The following is a 20,868-nucleotide window of genomic DNA, read 5'->3' as shown; positions in this document are numbered from 1 at the left end:
TAGGTCAGGCTGGTCAACAAGTAGTGACTCAGATTCTACAAAGCCAGGCAGTGTCCACCTCAGTTACTGGAGCCAGCCCTGTTGCCACGGTTACTGGTCAGGTGGCAGCCAGCACCGCTACGACGGGAACGCCATCCGGCCAGGTTAAACTCACCCTGGCACAGCTCGCTCAGCTAACACAGGTTAATAAACGAGATCAATGTCATAAACCAGAGTCATGAAAACACTGTTCTTACTTACATTTATTGTCCATGGGTCGAGAAACAGATGGTTCTTGTAGATGTTTGAAATTCTTAAAAATGTTGATTTTTCTGGATTTGTAAATGACTCGAATGTGATCGGTGGCAAACTAACAACATTCTGTCCATGTTCTGCTCCTCACAGAAGCAGCAGGCTGGCTCAGGTGTGGATCGCCAGGCGGGTGTCACCGGCACCCATCAGGCTGTGACTGTGATGATCCAGGGTCAAGGGCAGACATCCGGTCAACTTCAGGTCATACCGCATGGAGTTACCGTCATCCCCGGTCCCGGCCAGCAGCTTATGCAGGCCACCCTGCCCAATGGTCAGGTGCAGCGCTTCTTATTCACGCCACCATCCGCAGTGGCCACACCCACGTCAAACGCAGGTATGCAAAGAAAAAAACTGTTGGACAGCCAGGGTTTCTTCAATTTCGATTTTTCTCTACAGCCAACACACTCTCCGGTCAGCCTAACTCTGACTCCACGAAAACGCCGGCCCAGCCTGCTCAACAGGCAGCTGCCCCGTTCCAACCAGGGGTAGCAACTCTAGCCGCCTCCAGCACCCCACAAGGCCAGTTACCTCCACAGACGCAGGCCCACATGCCCATTCAGTCTCCCACCTCGCTGCAGGGAGGAACTGCCAAGCTACAGCAGATGCCCCAGCTCATCATGTCTGGGCTGCAGCAGCAGGTCCAGGTAGCATCCAATTTCTAAAAAAAAAAAAATATATATATATATATATATATATATATATATATATATATATATATATATATATATATACAGTGGTGTCAAAAAGTGTTTGCCCCCGTCACGATTTCTTTTTTTTATTTTTATTTTTTGCATGTTTCAGATCATCAAACTAATTTTAATTTTAGTCAATTACAACACATCTGAACACAAAAAAATCTATATGGCCCTGTGTGGAAAAAACTAAACCTAATAACTGGTTGGGCCACCACTAGCAACAACTGCAATTAAGCGTTTGCGATAACATCCAATGAGTTTCTTACAGTTTCTTACTGCTGTGGATGAATTTTTCCCACTCATCTTTGAAGAATTGCTGCATGGTCTGCCTTTTTAGGGTCATGGCATAGCATCTCAATAGGATTCAGGTCAGGACTCCAAAGTCTTCATTTTGGGGGTTTTCAGCCTTTCAGAGGTGGATTGAAGTGATGTTTTGGATCATTGTTCTGCTGCTTGCGGTCACAAACACCTCCTTCAGGATTCACCTCAGGATCATCAAGTTTTCTGGCACTTTTTTTTTTTATACAGAGCCATGTAGGTTTGGATTTTGTGTTCAGTTGCAATTGTGTCATACCACAATATTTAAGTTTGTTTGATGATCTGAAACACTGTGACAAACATGCAAAAAATCAGGAACGGGGAATACACTTTCTCACACCATTGTATATTGTATACATAGTACTAGAATGACAGTGAGGTGAAACAAATTGTTTGGCTCACATTTCTTGTTCCAGTCACAATTTTCTGCTTCATCACATTTGTGATTTTTGTGTTTTCTTTTCTTGATGCTTTAGGTACTGGCCCAGCTGCAGACTCAGAGTGGAACATCTGTGCCACAGCACTTCAAACTGCAGCTTCCTATTCAGATACAACAGACCGGGCTCAAGTCAGCTCAGGCGGGAGAGGTAGTGCAATTTCCCTACTAATTTAGACAAAACATGTGAACATGACGCCAGATTTTCTCACATAGCGGCTTACCCTCTCAGCTCAGTTTATAAACGCTATTGTTGTGTTGTGTTGCAAATTAGCAGCGGCTACCAACGCCGCAGTCTCTCAGATCAATTAAAATGTGCACACTTACAGGCTGCAACAATTTCCCTCTTTTGCATCAATTGTGCATTATTCTTCCTGAATTTGTGACAATTACAGCTTTTATTATGAATCTCCATTTGTGCCATTAGCTGAGTGGTCGCTACTGACTCGCATGCTTAGTTTGGAGTTGTATTTTATATTGTATCATGTCATCATCCTCTCACAATGTCCACAATGTTGTCCACACAGGTCGGGAACGTCGTGACCATCCAGGCTGCGTCCATACAGGAGCAGCTCCAGAGGATCCAACAGCTCCGAGAGCAGCAGAAGAAGAAGAAGAAACAAGCTGCAGAGGCCAAGAAAGAGCAAGCTCTCAACTCTGTCAGCCAGAGGGACATGATTCAGAAGCAGGTGTGTGTGTGCGTGTACATGTGTGTCCATCCACGTGTAAAATATGAACTATGCACAATGGCTTTCAAATGGACCAAAACGTTTGTCTTTCTTAGGTTGTAACAAAGCAAAATGCTTTGATCGAATATCTGAAGCAGAAGAAGACTGTGACACCCGAAGAGAAAGAAGAGAATCAGAGGTGTGTGCGCGTGTGTACGTGTGTTCTTCCCTTCCTCTTTTGATGAGATCAACACTGTGTTGGGAACTACTGCTCAGCATGGGAATTTTTGGGTGTGTAACCAGCCACAGCTGCATGGCCTCATTTTGAACCCACAAATAAGATCTCGAAGACAAATCAGCTTATAAATGAGTTTGCCTATAACCCCACGTGTCTTCTTAAAAGAGAAAGTAGATGCTGTGTTTATTTTTGGCAGATACAATTAAAACAATCAACCATCAACTAGATACAACATATTATAAGTATTGATATTCTTTCCCCTTTCCTGTTTACGTTGTATCAAATGCTGTCCTGGCCGTTAGCTGACACTGACACACACGTGTGTGAGTGTCAACACCGTGCACATTCACACAAACTCGAAACACTACAGCCAGACTAGCGTGACTTTACACTGGCAGCCCCACTTTTGTACACTGTCTCTGCTTATTTTTCGTCCCATTTTTTTTCCATTTTGTCCCGCCACCTTCCCGTGCTTTTCCTGCAAAACATCATTTTGGCTTTTAATGACCTTGTCACTCTGACATCAGCGCGCATGTCTTGTTTTTGTCCCGGGTTGCCGCTGCACTGCCGACTCATGCCGTATTTGCATCGTGCACGTCAGTTGTAAACCATGGCCTGTCTTTGACCCCGACAGGCACGGGTGTGTTTGTGTACTGCAGCCAGCAAGGCGCTCTGTTACTCACATGAATCGACAGTTTTCTCCCCCATATGTGAATGTTAGCAGACACAAGTGAACATACTCATGACGCAGAGTCGTGGATTATCCACATTTACTGTAATATACCATCAATTTGGGCTCCTTTTTTCAGTTTTTTTTTTTTTTTTCAAAATACAAACCTTTAACCTTGCCAATTATTTTAACCTTACTCTCATCTTTTAGTTCCTATTTCATTATTTGCACACAGCATCTACTGAAACTCCCAGAATGCATTCCCTCTCCTGTTAATTCCACTCCCATCCCCGTTGAAGCCAAATAAACCCACAACAGCTAAAAAAAAAAAAAAAAAAAACTCAACATCTGTGCGTCTCATGACCACAAACACACATTTTAATAATAGTTTGTGTTCATGTCTTGAAGCAATTGAAGCAAAATGGAGTGCACAAGAACAACATGGCATGAGCTTTGGGTTGAGCGGATGTACATCCACGCTGACACCCACTATGGCACAGCTCCGAAAGTGTTAATCTGCTCAATACAACAGTAGCATGGAACCAGAAGTTTAGAACATTCAGAAATAATTATGAAAACACACACTTTGCTCTCCTGCCTCTGTCAGATTTGTCCACGTATGATCCACAAATGGATTGAATGAACGTACATCTTCAATAATTTTTAAAAAGAAGAATTGAATGTAAAACTTTAACACTGTGGCAGCTGCTCAGCTCCGACAGCAAAAACAGCCTCACGTCACTTACCTATGCTGATGCTGGGAAGGTAGGTTGCATTGTAAGATGTACTATAGAGTGCGCAAAACACTTAATGTCCAGTTCCAATCCTGCCTTGTGCACTTCCATTTCCATATTAGTGTATGATCATTCACAGTCGCAGTGACATAGTTCACAGTCAGATTGGCTTCTGGTCCTCCTGTTGTGTTAAGACAGCTTTTCTCTAAGCGAGAAATATTGTCACATTTTAATCTTGTGAGATCTCATGTGAGACCCATGTTTTTTACTTGACATAGCCAAGCTTTATTTACTTCTTGTTGGTGATAGCAAATGACCTACAGCTGTTTAGATGATTTCTAAAGGCTCTTTTGCTTGTTTCTCTCCAGAATGATTGTATGCAATCAGGTCGTGAAATTTCTCCTGGACCGCATAGACAGGGATGAGAGGCAGGAGGCTAACAGGAAGAAGAAAGAGAAGGTGGTGGAGTCAAAGAGGAAGCTTGTGAAAGCCAACAAGCTCGCTGCACTTCTTCATCGCCACAAAGAAAGCCTGAAAAATGAGATCTTGAAGAAACGGGCGCTTCTTGATGAGAGGCTTCGTCTGGAAGCGCAGGTACCCATTGATGTCTAATAGCTGGAAAATGGGAAAATATATCTATATTTCATTAAAACATGTGATCTTCAGGAGGAGCTAAAAATGGACCTTCTCAGGATCCGGAGGGAGAAGGAGAGAGCTCAGGCCGCAGCCGTACAGGCCGCCCAAGCCGCCGCTTCTGCTCACAGGCAGCAGCAACATGCTCAAGCCCGCGTACAAAACATAACCATTCATCAGCAGCATGCCACCACCGTCGCCACCACACACAAGAGGAAACGTGACGAAGAGAGGGAGCTCACAACTTCGGCTAAGTCCAAGAAAAAGAAGATGATCTCCACCACCAGCACCAAGGACAGCAAGAAGGACACCAAACTTTACTGTGTCTGCAAGACGCCTTACGATGAGACCAAGTATGATAGCTCACACTGAACTTCACAAGATACTGGATGAATGAGGAACCTAACCTTGCGTACAGTAGCTTAGCAACCTCACTAACCTTCTCACCCTGCTTCTGAAGGTTCTACATCGGATGCGACCTGTGCACCAATTGGTATCACGGTGAATGTGTGGGAATCACAGAGAAAGAAGCCAAGGATATGGAAGACTATATCTGTGTGGAGTGTAAACAGGGCCGGCAGAGTACCAAAGAGGAGCTCTACTGCATCTGTCAGACACCATACGACGAATCTCAGTCAGGATTCTTTGTTCTCTTCTATCATATCATGTTTTGTAATGCAGTATCACGACTCAAGTATGAGTATGCTGCTTCTCCCAGGTTCTACATTGGCTGCGACCGCTGTCAGAACTGGTACCATGGCCGCTGCGTGGGCATCCTGCAGAGCGAGGCGAACCACATCGACGAATATGTGTGTCCGCAGTGTCAGTCCACAGAGGACGCCATGACTGTCCTCACGCCGCTCACAGAAAAAGACTATGAGGGCCTGCGGAGGATTATGCGCTCTTTAACGGTGAGATACAAGTTCTTTCAGTGTCATGTAGTGACTGGTAGGGTCTGACTAATTAGAATTGGTAAAGTAAAGATATTGAGGTGCTCTGTTCTCCTCACCAATTGATGAGGCAGGGGCATCAGTTGAGTAGACGTCACATCGTCACTGTCTGAGTGGAAGAACAACCAAAACAAAGACCCTCTGTGTCCACCTTATCTGATGGCCATGAGTTGGACTGTCTGCCTGCTTGCCTGCCTGGTCTCAAGTGTCTTTCTTCCCTTAGGCCCATAAAATGGCGTGGCCATTCCTTGAACCAGTGGACAAAAACGATGCCCCTGACTACTACAAAGTTATCAAGGAACCAATGGGTGAGTGCATTTTCTGAAAAAAGTATGTTCAAATCAACCAGCTTCTCAGCTGCACCCAACACATTAGTTTAGCTGTTTGTTTTTGAATGAACATCTCTTTGCAGTAGACAGTACTCTATACACAAGTACCATCCATTAATCATCCATGTTTCAGCTCATTTAGCACAAATTGGGGAACTATTTTCCGAATGTTTGTTTACCCCATTGAAAGTAAACCTACTTCTTAATGGGCTGTGATAATGTAATTTATGCACCATAATTAGCAGAAAAAACACATTATTTTGGGAATAACAATTAGGGAATATTATAAAAACAGGCCCGAGGCCATAGGCAGTGAGACTTGTGTACTGTACCTAGTACCACATCCAAATACAGTATGAACATGATATAATGCTCTGTATAGTGTTTGACTAAATTCTTGTAGAAGAAAGTCACCTTCTTATAGCTACATTTGCCTGTATTGTTTTGGCAAACAATCAGTTTTAACTTTAAAGACAGGCAACATTTTTACATACTTAACTGTACACAAGTGTAAAACGCGGTAAACCACTACAAAATGTAAAAACTGTTAAATGTATGACTTTGATAGCAGCCTGTGGTATTGACACAGTAGCTGTGTGACTCGCTCATACACTGAAACCTCTAGCAGCCTGGAGGAGGCCCGCACAGAGGAAGCCCTCCATCTCAGATCAAACCAGCCATGTAAATGCAGACTTGCGTCAACGGTGCCTTTTTGAACATTTTACACAAACAAACCGTTAATGAGCCGGTGCGGTTCTGATGGACTCCCAGTGGAAAAGGGACTACACACACACAAATCTCCCCAAGTCCCGTAAGACCTTGTTGGTTTAAAAAAAAAAAAAAAAAAGATTTGGCTGGTGAGGCTGCCATTTAGGAGGTTTATGCGTGAAATCAGATGATGGAGAATAAGGAGGGCTTTGATATTGGGGTTGTGGAGGTGAGGAATGTGATGTTTGATGCACAGGCCAACACATTACACATGACGCTCTTTTTTTATCATCTATACTGAAAACCACTTTTTATGGTGCAAAGACACTACTGTTAAGTCGAAAGTAAAAAAAAAAACTAAGATCACTGATCAACACTGAAAATACTGTCACACAAAAAGTTTGAAATGAAGACTGACATTGAAAAACATCATAATATAAATATTATTATTTTTAATTAGTTTTCACTGTCAAATTGACAATGCAGTTGTCCTTCGCCACTTTGTAGGCTCACTCGTCGCGGTTTTTCAAAGCTTCATCCATCCATTCATTTTCTATGCCGAGGTTACGCTGGAGCCTATCCCAGCTGAATTCGGGCGGGTGGTGGAGCCAGTTGTCTCACAACAGGCACAATAATCTGTAATAAAAATTGTATTTAGAATATATGTTTTAACTAGGGATATTTATCGGCCGATATCAGCATAAAAATATATCCATATCTGATTTTTTTTTCCAGTCATGAAAACCGATATTTACACAACACATATGTGTTCATTCCACCACAGGGGAGATATCATGTTACACATATCAGTATCGGAAATTGAGAGTTGGACAATATCAGTATATCGATTTTCAGCAAAAAAGCTTATATTGGACATCCCTAGTTTTAACTATGAACAGGTTCCATTTATAAATAAGGACTCCTACATTGCAAAAAAAATCACAGATTATGGTTACATCTGGAGCCAATTAACTTCGACAACAAATTATGATTACCGCACATCTTTTTCTAAAAGTGTATTTTTTAATGCCCCCCTTTTGCTGAAACTTCCACCGACATGTCTTTCCTCAGACCTTTCCACCATGGAGGAGCGGTTACAGAAGCGCGGTTACGTGAGACTAACGGAGTTTGTAGCAGACATGACCAAAATCTTCGACAACTGCCGCTACTACAACCCCAGCGACTCGCCCTTCTACCAGTGTGCCGAGGTTCTGGAGAGTTTCTTTGTCCAGAAGCTCAAAGGCTTCAAAGCCAGCAGGTAAGAAGACGCCACCATCTAAGACATACAGTAGCAATGGAACTCCAAATTCCCATTGTTGGGGTCGCTATCTTGGCCTTGTTCTAATAGGTGGATGTGATGCTCACAATGCTTACTGACACCCTGAATACTCATCATTCACCTTCAATCCACTTCACTGTTTACCATAACGTCTTAAACATCCTATTAGGGATTGACCGATATGTTTTTTTTTTTCCGGCCGATACCGATTTTTTCCCATCACCCTTAGCCGATATTTGTGGCCGACACTGCTTTTGCTTCCTCAATTTATATGAAAAAATTACAATGATAAGAAATATTACAGGTCTCAAGTTTAAACTAATATTTATTGAAATGTAAACACTGAACACAGTAGGATTCAGCTTTCTTAAACACACATTTAAACGGCATTATCAATTTTAAAAGGAGTAAATATTCAACCAAAAACATTTCGTTAAAGTTTTATCTAGCATCAATGTGATGACTGCTCCTCCGCAGTGTGACACGGCGATATATCGGCGAACCCACGCCCGTATCGGCCGATACCGATTCAAGTAAAGAACGCAAATATCGTCCGGCCGATGTATCGGTCGATCCTTACATCCTATAATTTACCTGTAAGAACACATCCATTCATTCCTCTCTTGCGGCTTCATCTTTCTGTGTTTGAATACTGTCAATGTTATTTCCATCATGCTGCAGAAGTTAATCAGATTCTTAAAAAAAATCACCCGACTCAGGTAATAAGCAGCTCAAGACACCTGAACAAGCATAAGGAGACTAAAAGATGATGTAAACGATATTTATCAATATTGATATTCCACTACATTACACTGTTTTGTACTCTGTGTATATGCAACCGGACCCACCTGCACCTACCAAGACAGAGTATGATTGTATGATTGACAAGAGGGTGTGATTTATTTATTATTGTCCCAGGCTGAATGCCCATAAGACTGAACGAGAAATCTTGTGACACTCCTACTCGCCACCAATTATATTTATAATTATTGATTAGTGAGTTGCAGGTAGTCCCTTTAATTGCTTGGTTTTCTTATTATGAAAATGTGAAAGTGTTATCCTACTGGTCCGAATAAAAGATCAAGTATTTTTCCCAGCAAAAAAAGAATGACAGGTCTTCTCATGTTCGGGGTCTAGAGATGTTTACATGCCAACCAGAAGGTTAGAGCTAAATGAATTCTCCCTAAGCAACTCAGAGCATTTCTTCCTGTCACACACACACACACACACACATACACATCACACTGGTTCCGATCCGGGGCTGATAAATGAAGATTTGTTGCATCCCGACTCCTTTCACTGATGGTTTTCAGCTTCTCCAAGCTTCCAACCTGCAAATGCCTGACCTCACCTGTCTGCCATGCCCACTCTGTCCCATGTGCTCTCTGGCTGGAGTGGATGCACACCACGAGATTTAGCACATACCGTAAATGCTCCAATGAACACGTCCCATTCACTTTACCACGTTACCTCTTTTGTCGCCGGGGTGTTGAATTAGGGCGGAGTCAAAAAGCATAGGCTTTTGCCGCTGTGGCTGTAAGCAACCTCTTGCTTTTAAAACATTGGTTACGCTCATGCAGCTGTCGTTTTTCTTATACTTTTTTATTTTATTTTTTTCACAATTATTGATTGTCAATTGATATTGATCAATTGATTATTGATAGAAATTGTGTATAAATGACACAAGGAAGTGGCAAAAGACTATAGCAAGCATATCACCCATTTCTTTTTTTTTCTGTTTTTTTTTTTCACTATTTATTACAGATGGCCGATAATTATCGATACCACATGAAAATTCAATATTGGTTGATATCGGTATTGGATTTTTTTTCCCCCGATATAAAAAGTGTGTTAAATACTGGCTCACCGCGATTACACTAGTTGTGTAACACTGCTGTACATGCTGTGGTCACTTTCTCATGCACTCCAAATCATATAAAGTAAAGTTAAAGAACACACGGCTATAATGAGAGCATGTACAGTATTTGCTTCTATTTGTTGGACTATCAATTAACATTGTACATCATTTGTAGATTACATTTGATAGGGAGTCTTGTGGTTTGTATCCAACATTGTGTAGCTTGAGCTGCATGTATTCACACCCTCCATTCTGTCTCTCTCTCTCTGTCTCTCTCTCTGTCTCTCTTTTACAGATTGTGATGTCAAACTTCCTGGGTGCCAGGGTCACTCTAAAAAACAAACAAAAACAAAATTCACAATCCGGGATGTTGTTTTTTGTTGTTTTTTTTTAACTTGTGTAAAGCAGCACTAAAAATATTTGTTCATTGATTCCACATTGGAGGAACGGCAGCCATGTTGGTAACACAACAAAATGTTATTTTTCTTTACCTTCACAAAGCAGATGACTGATATTTTGTTAATGCTTAAGTTGGATAGAAGATAAAATAGAGGATTAGCGTGTCTCCTACTTTCTGTTTAACTTATATTTTTTTAAATGTGTTTACGAACGCCTCACCTCACTTCTTAGCCGAGAATTATTTTAGAAGAAATGACATTTTATGGGCTCTACCGATGTATAATATGATTATATATACATATTGTGACGAAATTGATAGCCAGCTTGTTTGAGGGCAAGTGTAGCTGTAAAAACCCACCTAAGTAGACGCACTGTTTCACCAACATGGCTGCTTGGTCTGCATCCAAATGTCTGACCCACTGGCATCCATTATATGTCTTTTCTATTTGCCCTAGTCAATATTTTTGTCATATTGTAAAGCTTTTAATAAAAAAAAAGGAAACCACCAACTGTTTTTCTTTTCTTTGCCATCTCTGTAGGTCTCATAACAACAAACTACAACAATCGGCAGCCTCTTAGCACTCTTGTAAAAACAGTTTTTTTTTAAGTAGAATTGATTAAATCGTCTGAAAATACGCTCCAGTGCAAAGACGAGGGAAGTGGACGGTTACGACAATTTCAAGTGGTGACCTTCAAGTCAACTCACTGGGGATTTGGACCCAACCGCACAAAGTCCAGTCAACCTCCACATGAGTGGAAAGATCCAGACGCCAAGGAAGTGTATGGCAATGTGTACGGCAGCTTAAGCTCATGTTTCACCTGATGGTAATTGAGTAGTAATTGGTGCAAAACCTTAAGCACTTTATTTTTTTTTTTGGGGGGGGGGGGACTATCTGCGCCCCTCACGAGAAAATTTAATTTGTCAGAATTTAAAAGGGGTAAGTGTTCATAACATTCATGATTATTTCATGTATTTATTGTGAAAAGGTTGACACACCAAACATTTATTATATAATACATATACATCAATCAGACAAGAAAGCAAAGTTCTCAATGGTTGTGAGAAGAGAAATATTTTTCATACTTTTGGTTGGTTTGGGGCTTTTTTCTTATACTTTTTTATTTTATTTTTTTCAAAATTATTGATTGTCAAAACCTTTTGTGAGCCAACATTTTGTTGTCAACCATTATACCAGAAATTTCATCGCTAAAAAGAAATATAGAAATTGTGTGTAAATTGACACAAGGAAGTGGCAAAAAACTATAGCAAGCATATCACCCATTTCTTTTTTCGTTTTTTTTTTTTTTTTTTACTATTTATTGCGGATGGCCGATAATTATCGATACCACATGAAAATTCAATATTGGTTTCCCCTGATATAAAAATGAAATAAAATGCTGTACATTCAATCACTGTTCATTCCACCACAGGATATATGTCATGTTACACATATCGATATCGGAAAAAGTTAAGTTTTCGGCTAAGAAGTCAATATTGGACATCCCTACTATTTCAGAATCCGTATAGGAGAACATGATATTTTAGTTGAATGAAGTTTTCCTATAACTAATATTGCAGTATTTGTCTCATTTTGCACAAACAATGTTTATTTGTAAAAAATGGGTCCTGTGGCATCACAGTTAAAGAGTGTGTTGCCAGTTTTAGTATCGGTCGATATTATTATATGTCTAATGAAGTGCTGGACTATATTGGATATCCATAAGAAAGCCAGTATCCAGCATCTCTTATGTTTTGTGTTCTTATCTTAATTATTAATTGGGTTGAATCAACAAATGGAAATATTCGGATATCAAACTTATTGTCATATTTTATTTTGGCAGAAAATACTTTCTGGTGCCACTTTACATTTTTTTAATGATATTTTAGCTTAATTATTGTGTATTATTTTTGCACCAAATCCTACAAAATTCTCAACCTGTAGCACTCCACTAAAGTAGCATCCTGAAGCCTGTTTTCCGGGTAATGTTCCATAGTAACCAAATTCCTGCTTCATGATTCACTTGATTCATATCCGTGTTGCTTGCAGTCCATTGATTGGTTTTCTAAATATGGGATGCCTCCAAGCAGCATCTTATTGGCAATGTGGGAGTCTGTGGATATTTATTGTCATCCACCAAAGTGTGTGGCTACAAAAACATCATAGAAACTAAAAATCCCTGACCTGACTCGAGTCCTTGCGTCCCAACATTCCCGTAATTATATCTTGGATATTTATGTCAGGTTTTTTTCAGGACTTATGAAAACATCAATTTGTCAAGACACAGGAAGTCGGGGGAATCAAGAGTGGGAGTGGGAGTCGGGCTTGAATTAGCTTGTATGTATTATAAACATCCAAAGAAAGTTTGTCCCGTCCTGCTGCATATTTCACTCTCTCTCTTTCACTCTAATAATTGGACAGTTGACATTTTCTGTCATCATATTGGAGACATCGGAGAAAGCTAGCCTGGGAGTCAATAGTCTTTGTATCATGTTTTTTTTTTTGTTTTTTTTTTCTAGGACGTTCACCTTTATCCACTTTTATGATGACTACTGTCCAAATATGTTGAGATTTTTATTAGAGTTGTAGAGACTTTTAGTTTTTCACACGGTGAACCAGCAACTAAGCCCGATTGTATATTTCAAATATTGAATAGAACTTCATATTGAAAGATGTGCATATTTCACATGCAGCATCAAGAAGTAGAATGAAGCAGTAACTCTTGTGAATAATTGTTTTTATTGTACAAAAAAAAAAAATCAGCATACTCGTTTGCATTTCTTGTATTATTTATTCATATTGATATATGGTTTTCATTTGAAACAAAATGTCACCGCAGTGAAGAAAAAGACATTGTATGTTTTTAACAGATTGTGGCGACTTTAAAGAACTTTTTTTACTTGATAGGATATTACATTGTAGATAATAAAGAACTCTTTTTGACACTTGCTTTTTATTGATTCATTCCATTGCCTCTCATTCTCTGACGCCATAATCAAATGGATTATTCACTTTGTGTGGGGCTTGGGATATATCCTTGAGGTACGCCAAATATAATATACACTGCATGTCTTGTTTCCTGACAACAGGAGTGTGTCCTATGAGAGATTGTACCTTTGGGTCACATGATGAAGGAGCACATCTTAGGGACAACATGGAATCGGACAGGGTCCAGCAATTTTTGCAGAGGGGCCGCCCCCCCCCTAACGAAAGATGATCTGGTCTGGAAACATGAAACCCATCAAGTAAGTCTTGTCAATGAGTTATCAAGGAAGTGAATCATTAGCGGTGATTGAACGGGTCCTGACCTCCGCCCACTCACGCAAACCCTTCCCCTGATCACGTTGGATGCTGAGATCAGTTGACCAAAAGCCCTCCCACCCCCACATATCCCCCCCCCCCATTACACACTTCCTCCATGTGGCTTGAGGGCAATTCCACACAAAGCAAATTAGACCTCAGCCTTTTCTTTTTCTTCTACATGCTCCATGATGAGGAATGTCCTTCTGTTGCGATAGCAGCCAAGATGTGGCAGTGGGCTCCTGTTTCCTGACCCCCGCCGTCCTTCCCACCCACCCTAGCACCCCTCCAGCACTGATCACACGAAGATAGTTCCTCCACAGCCTGGGAGCTGAGAAACATTCCAGTCAACGTGCAAGTGTGTGTACAAAACACATAGATCATGACAACGCATGTGAATGGGTACAAAACAATACTTTTTATTAAATTCAATGTTTATGAAGCAACATAAGCAATCAGTGCAACTCTTCTCTAGTCTGTGAAAAGCTTTGAGAATAGGAACCAAGACTCAGGACTGCAAAAACTGAAACGAAACTGAACTGAAACCTCAAAGTTTGACCTGATAAATTGACTTGACTTTTCTCACAGACAGTGACTGTTTAGCCAAATTACACCAAATTTAGTACACATCTTTAGAGAACGTACAAGCACATGTCTATAAGATTTGAGCAAGATTGGTTGAAAAACAGGTGGCACGGTGAACCAGTGGTTAGCGTGCAGCTCACAGCTAGGAAACACGGGTTCAATTCCACCCTCGGCCTTCTCTGTGTGGAGTTTGCATGTTCTCCGGTTTCCTCCCACATTCCAAAAACATGCTAGGTTAATTGGTGACTCCAAATTGTCCATAGGTATGAATGTGAGTGTGAATGGTTGTTTGTCTATATGTGCCCTGTGATTGGCTGGCGACCAGTCCAGGGTGTACCCCGCCTCTCCCCCGAAGACAGCTGGGATAGGCTCCAGCACCCCCGCGACCCTTGTGAGGATAAGCGGTAGAAAAGTCATTTCAGGGACAAGGCCAGGAATTAGCAAATAATTAACCATAACTCATTGAGCATTTGTTTAATGATTATAAATCCATAGGGGGCGCCACAAATCTCCGTTAGAATATGTAGAGTCAACCCTCAGTCAGTACTCATAACAAACTAGTCGGTCTGCCCTGTACTGTATCGTTTTGTGAAATCGAGTGTCCAAACAAAGCGCCGTTTGTGTTGCTGACTGCGAAAAAACTCACCATGGGGCCAAAGAAAGGTGATAAATAAGATGGTAACCATTACTGTATTCAATCTCGCCATGCTATGGGAAGTCTGCATCATTACTAAGTTCCATCCATTCATTATTTGTGATGATTTGTGCTTTGTTTTCTGCATGTTAAGTTAGAATTATTCTCAATAACAGGGGTGGGCAAAGTATGACCCGGGGGCCACATGCGGCCCACTAAGTGTTTAAATCCGGCCCGCCAGTTGTTTTTAAGTATTTCAACTTTTAACATACCAGCTAGCAACATGACTTTCAAGTCGGATGTCTTATTCAGTAAAAAAAATAAAATAAAATTAGACAAATAATTCAAGGCAGGGGCGGCACGGCGGTCGTGTGGTTAGCACGCAGACCTCACAGCTAGGAGACCAGGGTTCAATTCCACCCCCGGCCATCTCTGTGTGGAGTTTGCATGTTCTCCCCGTGCATGCGTGGGTTTTCTCCGGGTGTACCCCGCCTCACGCCCGAAGACAGCTGGGATCGGCTCCAGCACCCCCCACGACCCTCGTGAGGATAAGCGGGAGAAAATGAATGAATGAATTCAAGGCAGACTGTTAGAATTATAAGCGTAAAATTGTGTGTGTTAAATATATGTGTTCTGGCCCTCCACACAATTTCGTTAACTCAATGCGGCCCACGAGTCAAAAGGTTTGCCCACCCCTGGGGGTGGGATGTAGTTTTTGTTAATATTTTTGCGTGTGTAGAACGGATTAATTGGATTTATGTTATTTCCTTGGAAAAGCTGCCTCAGTTTTTGTCAAAGATTTTGAAACAAATTCATGACCAATGCTGAGGTTCCACTCTACTTCTTAAAATAAGTCAAATTAACCCAAAAAAATGTTTTTCTTGTTTCTAGCATTTTGGCAAATCTGATTTTTTGGCCCTAACTTGGTCTAATATAGTAAAAAAAAACAGTGTGCTACATTTGGGACAGGATTTGATGCGGCCGCTGTTGGGCTTCCTTTTTCCTTTCATTCATTCATTGTCTACCCGCTTATCCTCACAACCAATCACAGAGCACATATAGACAAACAACCATTCACACTCACATTCATACCTATGGACAATTTGGAGTCACCAATTAACCTAGCATGTTTTTGGAATGTGGGAGGAAACCGGAGTACCCGGAGAAAAACTCCACACAGAGATGCCCCAGGGTGGAATTGAACCCCGGTCTCCTAGCTGTGAGGTCTGCGCGTTAACCACTCGACCGCCGTGCCACCCTGAATAAGGACATTTCAGTCTTAAATGCAATCAGAATGTTTGGAATGCTGTTGAGGAATATTTCGAATACCATAACAATGTTTAGAATGCAGTCAGAGTGGCCCTATTATCTGGAGTGCACTCAGAATGCAGTCAGAATGTTTAGAATGCACATCAAATAAACCAAGACTTTTCTTTCAGATGTTATTCTCTGGTATGACTAAGGTCTAAAAATCTAATTTAACTTTCATTTGACGGATTTCATTTTTTTTGTAACACAAAAAAATGTAAACATTGAAATCCCATAACTGCTTCCTCGCTCGTTAGTTATATCAAATGTTGTCACACAACACAACTGATCATGTCTAGCAAAAAAAAGCATTAAATAGATAAACAGTAGCTCCATATTTGGATTACATGTTGCATTTATTTGTTCTCATTTAGTTGTGTGCCGCTTTAGATACTTCATGTACCAGCCATGAACCAATGAGGAAGTGGAGTTTAAATAGATGTTTAGAGACTGCTAGGGTCCTGAATTAATCTCGGAAATAGTACAAATATATCTTGAAAAAAAAAAACATCTAATGGAAAACAGCTGCTTTATCCTACATCATCCATGGGAAAGTAATTCCATTGGCTGGCCAGTCCTTCTTGTGTAATAATACTGAGGGGGTTATTCAGAAGCAGTTTGTTGTTGCAGTGTCTCTTTCCTCGCAGCAGGGGGTGACAGTCCTATGTTTCAGTTCACCTACACTTGGACCGTGTGGCCTCCAGGACCTTCTGGTGCTTGCGTTTGTTGAACCTTTTCACGTAGTTGTTGCTTCTCAGGATGCCGTCTCCTGGTTTTAGCCTACCACCAAGTAGGTTCAGGAGGTCGCTGGGAAGATGGCGCCTCCGGTGGTAGATTTGTCCCATTGCAATGTATCGTGTCCCTACAGAAAATAAGTAGCAAATAAGAAGGCTAAAGCACAATTGTCCGTCAGGCTGCAATCAAAAGTCTACTCACCAAATTTGATATCAGGACAGGGTTTGCTGCATTTGTAAGTGTCCAGAACCAGAAGACGCACTTTGAAGAAGAAACTATCAGGGGTGGCATAGAGGCGACTCATCTTGTAGAAGCCATCGCTGCTCACCATGAGTGTAACCAAGCGTATGCCTTTACGCAGCACGTCAATGTCATGGACGATCCCATTCACAGCTGTTTGTGGAGGATACGGAAATTTTGAGGAAATGATGCAGGCTCAATCAATTTTAGTTCATCCTCATCCATCTTGGTCGCTTACCAAATTCACTGTAACAGTAGTAATCTTTCTCGTCCTTCTCCTTCTTGCACTCGCTTATGCAGAAGGCATCGTGCGTTGGGTCGGACTCTGCGGGGAGTGAAGAAAATCAACATATGTGCTTACGGGGCGGCACGGCGGTCGAGTGGTTAGCGTGCAGACCTCACAGCTAGGAGACCAGGGTTCAATTCCACCCTCGGCACTCTGTGTGGAGTTTGCATGTTCTCCCCGTGCATACATGGGTTTTCTCCGGGTACTCCGGTTTCCTCCCACATTCCAAAAACATGCTAGGTTAATTGGCGACTCCAAATTGTCCATAGGTATGAATGTGAGTGTGAATGGTTGTTTGTCTATATGTGCCCTGTGATTGGCTGGCCACCAGTCCAGGGTGTACCCCGCCTCTTGCCCCAAGACAGCTGGGATAGGCTCCAGCACCCCCGCGGCCCTCGTGAGGTAGAAAATGAATGAATGAATATGTGCTTACTGACAAGAAAAACTGCGAGATACGTTGACCAAGACCGAAAATAATAATATTGGCTTTGATGGTTTTGGTGTTCTTTCTTCAAATTCAGTTTGCAATATTTTTGACCCAGAATTTGAGGGAAAAAGCTATGCTATTTTTTCTAAACCTACATTGATTTTGACTGAAAAGGAGTGGAAGAATCTGTGGTGTCAAAATATGAGAAAGCCCTCTGATTCGTGGTTCTTTATTCTTGAAAACCGGAATTGATTTTGACCCAAAGTGTGCAAAGAAACAGCAATAAAAGCGTCAATGTGCTCAGTGCTGGTAAAAATGTAGCGGATGATGAAGATATGCTGCTAAAATAAGTAGTTTTTTTTAATTAGCAATGATTATGGGTTTTCTCCGGGTACTCCAGTTTCCTCCCACATTCCAAAAACATGCTAGGTTAATTGGCGACTCCAAATTGTCCATAGGTATGAATGTGAGTGTGAATGGTTGTTTGTCTATATGTGCCCTGTGATTGGCTGGCCACCAGTCCAGGGTGTACCCCGCCTCTCGCCGGAAGACAGCTGGGATAGGCTCTAGCATCCCCCGCGACCCTCGTGAGGAAAAGCAGTAGAAAATGAATGAATGAATGAATGAATGCAATGATTATGACCCAAAATCCATCCATTTTCTTTACCCCTTATCCTCATTTGCGTGTAGACGAAAAACTGATCATGCTGGCATAAGAAGGGCAGAACTTATGTTGGCGAAAAAATACATTTTTTGGGCTTTATTTTTCAAATCCAGCATTGACTTTGACCCAAAATGTGTGAAAAACTGTAATACAAGGTATGTGCTGGCAAAAGCTGAGCAAGTTCTCTTCTTTGGAGTTGTTTATTTTGGAAAACCGGTAATGATTTTGACACAAATGTGCAAAGAAACTGCAATAAAAGGGGTGAGTAGCGAGTGATGAAGGTGTGCTGGCAAAAGAAGAGAGCGTCTTGAATTTTTTATTAAATTACCAATTATTTTGACTCATAATCTGTATCTGAACAACTGTAATCTGGCAAAAGAAGAGGCATAAACTATGCTGGCGAAAGAAAAGGAAAGCCTGTCATTTTGAAAACCAGCATTGATTTTGATCAGTGCTGGCGGACGAGGAGGAGGAGGAGGAGGAATGAGCTGTGTTGAAAGAAGAACAGGAAGTCTTCTTGGTGGTTTACTTATGAAAACCAGCATGGCTTCTGACATAAAACGTGTGTAAACTACAATTAACAGAGGTATTTGCTGGCATAAGATTTGGAAATCCTCTTTTTTTTTAACCGCAAACAATATGGAATGTGAGGAAAGACCACTGACCTCGTCTGAGGATGTCAAACTGGTACAGCAGGCTAGAGGAGCGCCGGTTGTAGGTGACCGGTGGCCGGCTGTTGTTCCGTGGTGATGCTGCACCAATGCCTGCCTGAAAGAGGCCAGCCTTCCCTGGACGGTTTTCCTCCGGGTCCAGGCGTCGGCTGGGGGGTTCTCTGCGAGGAGAGGGTGCCGGAGCTGGCTGCGGGTGTGGAGGAGCGCTCCTCGGTCTGGAGCTGGTATGGCCCTCCGACTCAGTGGGCTGAGGTAGGCTGAGGCTCATCTGAACCGTGCGGTTGGTGGCTGAAGATGCCGTCAGAGAAGGTTTCGGAAGCAGACCAGCCGCTTCTCCTCTGGTTTTGTCTGTGCTCAGCTCCAGGATGTGGTCACTTTTTGGACCTCTTTTACTCTTGTTGTGGTGGCGAATGACGGGAGACAGGTCGCTATGCTTTGGCCACACAGCAGGCGGTAAAGGATGGAGGGAGAATTTGGACTCTGAAGTCCTGCTACTCTTCTCGAGAAGCTCATTGATGGGCAGAGAAGGCTCTTTCACCATTAGCCTGCTTTGGTTGCTCTGTGGTGGATTTACAAAACTTCCCTGACCCTTCTCGATGAGAGAATAAAACTCTGCAAGCAAAACACACAAAAATACCATCTGTAAGACTTTAAAGTGTTTTGGAACCAGTACCAGTGTGGACAAAAAAAGAAAATCTATAAGTACATTAAAAAAATACAAAATATAAATTTATAGTTCAGTATATATGATGGAAAGCACTTCGCGTTACAGAGGAAGTGTTAGGACCTCACAAAAAAAGTTACCCAAGTTGAAAGCCTGAATGTTGCAAAATATTAATGAATACATTTAGTGGCATTACATACATTTTAAAGTGCAGCCCTCATTTGGACACCCCTGCTCTATGACTTGCATTTTGTGGTTGACAATAGATCCATTTTTGTAAAAACATATATACTTTTAGTTGTACCAGGCATTAAAGTGAACAAAAAAATGAAGAAAGAAGTATGTATATGCATGTGTGTGTGAAGACAGTGTTTTATTAGTTATTTGTATCAACATCTCAGCTTTTTCTTTTACCTGTGTGGCTTTTTGTTCTATTTTTATCATTTTTATGTTTTTTTCATTCATTAAAAATTAGATTTATTGATGAGTTGTATTGATAATACATACTTTTGGAAAATAAATGTTTTAATTTTCTCTTTTCTCTAGGGAATAAACTACCATGATAAACCCTATTTTCTAGTGCTAAACTGCAACATAGTTCTATTGGTTTAAAAATGATCAATTCATATTGTTATGGTTTGGGGAAAAAAAGTAGTTCCCACTCACCGTTAACGACGTGTTCCTCCGCCATGTAAAGAGGAAGCAATAAGAAGCCGACGAACAAAGTAATCCTCATCGTGGTAAATGTTGCTGTTAGAGGCGGAGAATGGCTGCAAAGAGGAGAGCATCCGGAGACTTTTATAAGCCACTTCGACGCTCTTAGCGCAAGGTGGGACGTCCTAAACACACACACACTCCTGACACTCCTTCCATTCATTAGCAATTCCTTAAAAAAAAACATTCAGTTTCCAATACAGTTCATGTATATGGAGCCATTTTAACAGTGTCTTGTAATAATTAATTACACGTATTTTTCAATACATTTATACACCCCTGTAAATGATTGTTGACCTTTTAAAAATGTGTAAAGACACAAATAAATGTTAAGTTGCCAATGAGTTTGTGTTAGCTTGATGCTACTAGCCAGTGGCCATTAAGCGAACCAGGATGAAGCTTTACCGCTTCCTGTAGGTGGAAGTTATGAACTGC

General features: G+C 41.4%; 2 protein-coding genes across 6 annotated transcripts in view; one reads left to right on the top strand and one right to left on the bottom strand.

Annotated features, from left to right (window-relative positions):
• The window catches only part of LOC131134202 (nucleosome-remodeling factor subunit BPTF-like), a 30,711-nt gene extending 17,602 nt beyond the window's left edge, over nt 1-13,109 (top strand). For 2 of the 5 annotated variants that reach the window (XM_058079251.1, XM_058079217.1), the window contains 13 exons: nt 4-182; nt 385-625; nt 688-935; nt 1,781-1,891; nt 2,268-2,429; nt 2,525-2,607; nt 4,419-4,644; nt 4,717-5,036; nt 5,144-5,317; nt 5,402-5,594; nt 5,857-5,941; nt 7,742-7,928; nt 10,746-13,109. In XM_058079251.1, the coding sequence (XP_057935234.1) occupies nt 4-182; nt 385-625; nt 688-935; nt 1,781-1,891; nt 2,268-2,429; nt 2,525-2,607; nt 4,419-4,644; nt 4,717-5,036; nt 5,144-5,317; nt 5,402-5,594; nt 5,857-5,941; nt 7,742-7,928; nt 10,746-10,785 (2,249 nt within the window). In that variant the 3' untranslated portion in view covers nt 10,786-13,109. The other 3 variants (XM_058079225.1, XM_058079233.1, XM_058079242.1) reach the window with 3 other exon arrangements.
• A 3,347-nt stretch (nt 13,110-16,456) lies between these two features.
• On the bottom strand, nt 16,457-20,480 carry LOC131135085 (UPF0450 protein C17orf58 homolog). The gene is made up of 5 exons (XM_058080942.1): nt 20,386-20,480; nt 19,050-19,667; nt 17,246-17,332; nt 16,969-17,160; nt 16,457-16,894 (listed from the first exon to the last, which is right to left on the bottom strand). The coding sequence occupies exons 1-5, from the start codon at nt 20,453-20,455 to the stop codon at nt 16,707-16,709; spliced, it is 1,155 nt and encodes a 384-aa protein (XP_057936925.1). The 5' UTR covers nt 20,456-20,480; the 3' UTR covers nt 16,457-16,706.
• Nucleotides 20,481-20,868: the final 388 nt, after the last annotated feature.

This window comes from Doryrhamphus excisus, chromosome 1 (assembly GCF_030265055.1).
Source record: "Doryrhamphus excisus isolate RoL2022-K1 chromosome 1, RoL_Dexc_1.0, whole genome shotgun sequence".
NCBI lineage: Eukaryota > Metazoa > Chordata > Actinopteri > Syngnathiformes > Syngnathidae > Doryrhamphus > Doryrhamphus excisus.
The sequence above is the reverse complement of the archived record's forward strand: the minus strand, read 5'-3'. Positions and strand labels throughout refer to the sequence as shown.

What these genes read in the sequence shown, in the direction of transcription:
- LOC131135085 (XM_058080942.1), bottom strand. Translation starts at nt 20,455, where the DNA reads ATGAGGATTACTTTGTTCGTCGGCTTCTTATTGCTTCCTCTTTACATG. An exon ending in GTTTGACATCCTCAGACGAG is followed by an intron (nt 17,333 to 19,049) that starts GTCAGTGGTCTT and finishes CACTCCCCGCAG; the next exon opens with AGTCCGACCCAACGCACGAT. An exon ending in CTGTCCTGATATCAAATTTG is followed by an intron (nt 16,895 to 16,968) that starts GTGAGTAGACTT and finishes TATTTTCTGTAG; the next exon opens with GGACACGATACATTGCAATG.